Below are 7500 nucleotides of genomic sequence, written 5' to 3' on the forward strand. Positions count from 1 at the left end.
TACTACTACTCTATCTATCTATCTATCTATCTCTGGTCTTCCTCTTCGTCCTTTCCTTTCTGTTCCTCCTCCTCCTCCTCCTCCTCCTCCTCCTCCTCAACCTGCTAATGAGCTTCACGAATAGGCTTGTGGTCGCTATGATGGGATTACCCTTGCGTTAGACTTAGATCAGTTAATACCAGGACAGTGACGGTTCTAAGGGGCGCTGTGTGAAGGGATGCGAACGCTGGCGCCGATTAACAGTAGCGTACAAAAAATAAATCCGAGTTTTTCTTAACTATTACTTGGTTGTTGTTCTGTTTCCTTTGTTAACATCACTCGACCAATAGCTATGTCAAAGTGCCCGTGAGATGCATTTATGGGTTTGCTTGCTGTGATAACTTAGTGTTGAATTAGGTTTAGGATCTTTAACCCGGTAGCAGCGATGGGCCAAATTTGTGGCTTCACCGTGTAGCAGCGACGGGCCAAATTTGTGGCTTCACCGTGTAGCAGCGACGGGCCAAATTTGTGGCTTCACCGTGTAGCAGCGACGGGTCAAATTTGTGGCTTCACCGTGTAGCAGCGACGGGCCAAATTTGTGGCTTCACCGTGTAGCAGTGACGGGTCAAATTTGTGGCTTCACCGTGTAGCAGCGACGGGCCAAATTTGTGGCTTCACCGTGTAGCGACGGGTCAAATTTGTGGCTTCACCGTGTAGCAGCGACGGGCCAAATTTGTGGCTTCACCGTGTAGCAGCGACGGGCCAAATTTGTGGCTTCACCGTGTAGCAGCAACAGGCCAAATTTGTGGCTTCACCGTGTAGCAGCGACGGGTCAAATTTGTGGCTTCACCGTGTAGCAGCGACGGGCCAAATTTGTGGCTTCACCGTGTAGCAGCGACGGGCCAAATTTGTGGCTTCACCGTGTAGCAGCGACGGGCCAAATTTGTGGCTTCACCGTGTAGCAGCGACGGGTCAAATTTGTGGCTTCACCGTGTAGCAGCGACGGGCCAAATTTGTGGCTTCACCGTGTAGCAGCGACGGGTCAAATTTGTGGCTTCACCGTGTAGCAGCAACAGGCCAAATTTGTGGCTTCACCGTAGCAGCGACGGTCATATTTGTGGCTTCACCGTGTAGCAGCAACAGGCCAAATTTGTGGCTTCACCGTGTAGCAGCGACGGGTCAAATTTGTGGCTTCACCGTGTAGCAGAGACGGGCCAAATTTGTGGCTTCACCGTGTAGCAGCAACAGGTCAAATTTGTGGCTTCACCGTGTAGCAGCGACGGCCAAATTTGTGGCTTCACCGTGTAGCAGCGACGGCCAAATTTGTGGCTTCACCGTGTAGCGACAGGCCAAATTTGTGGCTTCACCGTGTAGCAGCGACGGGCCAAATTTGTGGCTTCACCGTGTAGCAGCGACAGGCCAAATTTGTGGCTTCACCGTGTAGCAGCCACTGGCCAAATTTGTGGCTTCACCGTGTAGCAGCGACGGGCCAAATTTGTGGCTTCACTGTGTAGCAGTGACGGGTCAAATTTGTGGCTTCACCGTGTAGCAGCGACTGGTCAAATTTGTGGCTTCACCGTGTAGCAGCGACGGGCCAAATTTGTGGCTTCACCGTGTAGCAGTGATGGGTCAAATTTGTGGCTTCACCGTGTAGCAGTGATGGGTCAAATTTGTGGCTTCACCGTGTAGCAGCGACGAGCCATATTTGTGGCTTCACCGTGTAGCAGCGACGGGCCATATTTGTGGCTTCACCATGTAGCAGCGACGGGCCAAATTTGTGGCTTCACCATGTAGCAGCGACGGGTCAAATTTGTGGCTTCACCGTGTAGCAGCGACGGGCCAAATTTGTGGCTTCACCGTGTAGCAGCGACGGGCCAAATTTGTGGCTTCACCGTGTAGCTGCGACGGGCCAAATTTGTGGCTTCACCGTGTAGCAGCGACGGGCCAAATTTGTGGCTTCACCGTGTAGCAGCGACGAGCCAAATTTGTGGCTTCACCGTGTAGCTGCGACGGGCCAAATTTGTGGCTTCACCGTGTAGCTGCGACGGGCCAAATTTGTGGCTTCACCGTGTAGCTGCGACGGGCCAAATTTGTGGCTTCACCGTGTAGCAGCGACGGGCCAAATTTGTGGCTTCACCGTGTAGCAGCGACGGGCCAAATTTGTGCCATGAAATATACCCCCCAAAATAGATGATACATAATCTGATCAGAAATTCTTTGATATATATTATGAAATGGTTTGTGTGAGGGGTAATTTTTTCTCACTTTTCTCGCTCGGAGGGACCATTAAGAAACATGATCCCTGCTGCTACCGGGTTAAGGTTTCGTTTAATGTAATGTTATATCAGGGAGCTTTATTTTAGGTGTTTGTGAGTACTTAGTGTTGATTTAGGTTTAGGATCTTTAAGGTTTTGTTTAAGCTAATGTTATATCAGGGAGCTTTATTTTAGGTGTTTGTGAGTACTTACTAATGTTGATTTCTGTACTTCGTGTAGATTAAGGATTAGTGTAGCCTTTTTTTTTTTTTTTTTTTTTTTTTTTTTTACCAAAATGTTATACAGTTAGGTTATTTAGTTGTATTTCTCGAGCATTTCTTTATTTTAATCTTAATTAGCATATGCCTTCTTACGTAGAGGGAGAATATATCATAATCATTTCCTAATAGTTTTTTCTTGCAGATGATAGACACAGTACCACAAATTATGTACAATCCACAATCACACCTTGACACACACACACACACACACACACACACACACACACACACACACACACACACACACCATATATAACAGAGATGAGTAACGTTTCTTCCTTATATTCAACGAGACCCAACAGAGCGCCGCTACCCAAGACGCCAATGACACCACAAGCCTTTATCAGAGCAAGCTTTCCCTTGTGCCGCCCCCACCCTCGCCCCAGGCAGGTGTTTGACCCGTGTTGACCCTTGACCTCTACTGACCAGCTCATGACCCCGCAGCTGTGTCGTGGTGGCGGTGTGGTAGGTGTCGGCGAGGCGCTAAGTCGCGTCTGGTCAGGTCAGGTCGGAGAGGGAGATGGAGTCGCCCCTTTGATGAGGTTTTCACGGCCGCTCAAAGAGTTTTATTTGTGGCTTTCCGAGAGTCAAGAGCGGCTGTTAGTGAGGCGTGTTCATCAGTTTGTACGCGATGTTCCAGTTAGTACGCTTATATCAGGGAAAATAACTCTGTACTCTTGCAAACTCAACCCTAAAATATCACAAGGCCCCGAGCGTCCCCGAGGAGGTGCCGGCAATACGTTATGCGAGGTGTCCATCCACTGGCTCGTGCTGGCGTGGCAAGAGTTATCGTGGTAATCTGCCATTCTTAACTTGTCTATTCAGTCGTCCCTCAAATAGTACGGTTACCAATAGTTCGATTTTGGTTTGATGTGGATTTTCATAGAAGATTTTTAAGGATTTTTAAATATCCCATTGAGCAGGAAATTTAAAAATCCTAAAAGATCTTCCATGACAATCCGTATAAAACTGAAACTGAACTATTGGAAACTGTACTGTTTGAAGAACGACTGTATTGCTTTTTTATCTCACAGCGAAGGAAAAGTTAGATTCTGCTTGTAGTGTTTTTTTATCAGGAATTGTGGTTTGAGATGTAATGGTTGCTTAAGAGCCTTTCTTCTGCTGTATTTTATCCATGTATCTTACGAAAAAGGAATAGTTGGAATAAATTGCTTGTAAGTTAAGAGGTTCTATAAATAAGTGTCCTCTTGTTTTGTACAGGTGTGACTTGAGACATTACGATCATCTATAACCAAATTCAAAACCTTGTTGCAGTTTATCACATTATAGCTAATATATATATGAGCCAACAGCAGTATTCCCAGTTGTAATAATAACGTAACTCAGCCTTGCGGTACTAAAGAGCTTAACAGAGCTGAGGCATATTAGTTAACTACTGTCAAAATAAGGATTGTTTATTTGCATAAATTTTGACAGTGGGTCACTTTTGTATCTCAGCTCCACGATAGTTTTTTCCCCTGATACGAATACTAATTGGAAAGCTGCGTACAAGTTGGCAAACACCCTATAATACGAGATCTGAAGGTCTTACTTAGTTCATAGTGGAATCTGAGTGCTTATAACACCTTAAAGGGAGTCTTCACAAGTGGAGAAGAGGATCGACACCCACACCACCCCCACCGCTTGCCGTGACACCCCTCCCCCTCGCCCCCCATCACACAGACACACACTCAACCCCTTCCCTCCCCCTAACCTAACTTAACCTTCCCTCCCTCCCTACCCTTCGATTCTAAAGCACCAGATAAACTCACACACCATCACATCCTTCCAGCATTCCACCTTTGTTTTAAATGACACCTGTATTGATGTAACATACAGTAAACAAAACACCTGAGTGGCATATTTGTGTACATAGTAAACAGGACCTGCAGTTGTTATTATGAAGACATCCTCGCCGCCGCGGAAAAGTGAGAGATGGGAAGGAACTGTGTCTATGGAGTTTTGTTTTGTTTCTATGTAGAGATGTGTGTCTGTGTGTGTGTGTGTGTGTGTGTGTGTGTGTGTGTGTGTGTGTGTGTGTGTGTGTGAATCGTCCATCTCGTCTTTCCCTCTTCTATCCTCTTCTCTTTTATCTCTTCTCCTCGCCGCCGCCATGTCGCTCTGATTAATAAAAGGAAAACTGAGAGATTTGGAGACAGTGAATTTGTGGAGTTTTGTTTCTACCGTTGTTACACTTGTTATACATATATTTCCTTTAGTGATGTGTGTGTCTGTGAATCGTCACCTTATTTTGTCTCTCCCTTTCCTCCTCTCCTGCCTTCTCTTCTCTTCTCGTCCACGCCACCTCGGTTTTAACAGGAAACGTCAAAGATATCGATTAGTTTATTTTCAAGGGTTTTTTGTTTTCGGAATCGTTGTTTTTGTTTATTTAGTGAGTCGTTTTAACTCTTATTTCCTCTCCTTTCATGTATTTTTCCTTCTCTTTTCTTCTTTTCTGCCACGCCAGCGGAAAATTCGTTCAAAGCTATCTTGATTTTTTTCAGTATCATTGTTTTTGTTTATATGGTGAGTCGCTCTACCTCCTATCTCCCTCTTATCTCATTTTATTTACTCCTATCCTCTACTGTTCTCTCTCTCTCTCTCTCTCTCTCTCTCTCTCTCTCTCTCTCTCTCTCTCTAACCATCTACCTATGTGTCTATGTATCTCCTTCCTTATCTATCTACCTACATTTCTCTTTCCTTATCTATCTTCATCTCTATCTATCTATCTGTCTATCTCTCCTTACTTAGCCACTTCCAAGCCATAAGTTAATTGCAGCACAGTTCTACATATCTATCTATCTATCTATCTATCTATCCTTACTTAGCCACTTCCAAGCCTAAATTAATAGCAGGGCAGTTCTTCACATCTATCTATCTATCTATCTATCCTTACTTAGCCACTTCCAAGCCTAAATTAATAGCAGGGCAGTTCTACACATCTATCTATCTATCTATCTATCCTTACTTAGCCACTTCCAAGCCATAAGTTAATTGCAGCACAGTTCTACACATGTGCTCTCATTGTGCGTGCTAAAAGTATCTCATTTCAAAAGTTCCCACGCTTGCTCTAAATTATGACGAACTCCCCGCCGCCAGAATGAATGGTGGTCCGACCCGCAAAATTTGATGACTTCTTCCTCCGTCATCGCTGTGATAGTGGTCAAAGCAGACTCGTGTGAATTACTTTATGAATGACCGTAATGAGAGAGAGAGAGAGAGAGAGAGAGAGAGAGTAGCCATAACAGTAAAAGTTAAAACGGAAGCACAAAATGGGAAGAAATGGGAGAGAGAGAGAGAGAGAGAGAGAGAGAGAGAGAGAGAGAGAGAGAGAAGGGTGTGTGATGCAGGCCTCTTTAAGTCAGCCTTGCCACCTAGCGGGGAGTGACGCAACTATAAACTTGGCTCGTTCAGGTAGAAGACGAAAAAAAATTAAGAACTTGCAAGCAAAAGGAAAGAAATACTATATATTAACTTTATGAAGCAAGTAACAGTTTTGGTTTGAAGTGCATCGAATTTTGCTGGATTTTGCCTACTCTGGGGCAAGTGAGGAAGGGTAAACTACAATATAACCAATGTTTTTCACGGCTTTTTTATTAACTCGAAATATGTCATGATGTACAAGTGATCAGGCCATTCCATCTACATACATAGGGTCCTCGGGGATATATTTATTTAATCTATTTTTGGTTGGCAAGTGAGGAAAGCGAAACTACATTATCCTAACGTTTTTTCCGCTTTCTTTTTTATAAATCGAAATCTGTAAGTATCCACACTCAATTAGGTCATGCCATCTACGTAGGTTTCTCGGAGAATATTTTTTTTCTCTGGAAATGAAAAAAAGCAGCAATATTATCGGGGTGTTTTCACGCTGTTATCTCTCTGTGTGCAGCTCATATACCACACAGCCCAGCACTGCTCCATTTTGGGAACTTTATGTTTTGGTCCTGAGTGCTTAGTATAATTTTGCTTTGAAAGTAAGAGAAGCAATGTTATCAATTTTTTTCTCTTATCTCTCTCTACAGCTCATGTACCACGCTGGCCAGTGCTCCATTTTGGGAATTCTATGTTTTGTTCCTGAGTGCTTAATACAAACCCATTTTTTCCCTCTTATTTCCTTTTTGTCTGCGAGATGATTAATTCTACCGTTTCACGAGACCCAACAGAGCGCTGCCTTACCCCTACAGGAAGCGCCTGACGCTTCATCACTCTGTCAGAGCAAGCTTTCTCTTGTGCAGCTCCCCCCCTCGCCCCAGCCAGGTGTATGTATGACCTTTATTGACGCCATCAACACCTGTGGATAGCCCGAACTCTCCCTCTTTTCCTAATCTTTCTGATATGACTTAACCTAACCCAGCATTATCTAAACCACTATAAGCTCTATCAACCTTGTCTCATGCCTTCCTAACCTAGCTCAACCTAACCTAAACCCCCATTACCTAAGCCAATATAAGCTCAATCAATATCATCTGCTCTGGATACCTTGTCTTATTATGCCTTTCTAACCTAACCTAACTTAACCTAACCCAACCCAGCAATACCTAAGCCAGTATAAGCTCAATCGATATCATCTGCTCTGGATACCTTGTCTTATTATGCCTTTCTAACCTAGCTTAACCTAACCCAGCAATACCTAAGCCACTGTAAGCTCTTTCGATATCATCTGCTCTGGATACCTTGTCTTATTATGCCTTTCTAACCAAACTTAACCTAACCCAACCCAGCAATACCTAAGCCAATATAAGCTCAATCAATATCATCTGCTCTGGCTACCTTGTCTTATGCCTTTCTAACCTAACTTAACCTAACCCAGCAATACCTAAGCCACTGTAAGCTCTTTCGATATCATCTGCTCTGGATACCTTGTCTTATTATGCCTTTCTAACCTAACTTAACCTAACCTAACCCCCCATTACCTAAGCCAATATAAGCTCAATCAATATCATCTGCTCTGGATACCTTGTCTTATTATGCCTTTCTAACTT

The 7500-nt window shown here is 44.1% G+C and overlaps 1 protein-coding gene and 1 long non-coding RNA gene across 3 annotated transcripts in view; one reads left to right on the forward strand and one right to left on the reverse strand.

Moving 5' to 3' along the window:
* The window catches only part of LOC126991863 (uncharacterized), a 29291-nt gene extending 24197 nt beyond the window's left edge, over positions 1-5094 (forward strand). For both annotated transcript variants that reach the window (XM_050850511.1, XM_050850512.1), the window contains one exon: positions 2809-5094. In XM_050850511.1, coding sequence (XP_050706468.1) covers positions 2809-2913 — 105 coding nt within the window. In that variant the 3' untranslated portion in view covers positions 2914-5094. The remainder of the gene's footprint in view (positions 1-2808) is intronic.
* A 776-nt stretch (positions 5095-5870) lies between these two features.
* Positions 5871-7500, reverse strand: part of LOC126991864 (uncharacterized) — a 2125-nt gene continuing 495 nt past the window's right edge. The window contains exons 2-3 of the long non-coding RNA XR_007745896.1: positions 7289-7431; positions 5871-7099 (exon numbers count right to left, since the gene is read on the reverse strand). This is a non-coding gene — a long non-coding RNA (uncharacterized LOC126991864). The remainder of the gene's footprint in view (positions 7100-7288; positions 7432-7500) is intronic.

The sequence above is a fragment of the Eriocheir sinensis genome, unplaced genomic scaffold, assembly GCF_024679095.1.
Source record: "Eriocheir sinensis breed Jianghai 21 unplaced genomic scaffold, ASM2467909v1 Scaffold352, whole genome shotgun sequence".
Classification (NCBI taxonomy): Eukaryota; Metazoa; Arthropoda; class Malacostraca; order Decapoda; family Varunidae; genus Eriocheir; species Eriocheir sinensis.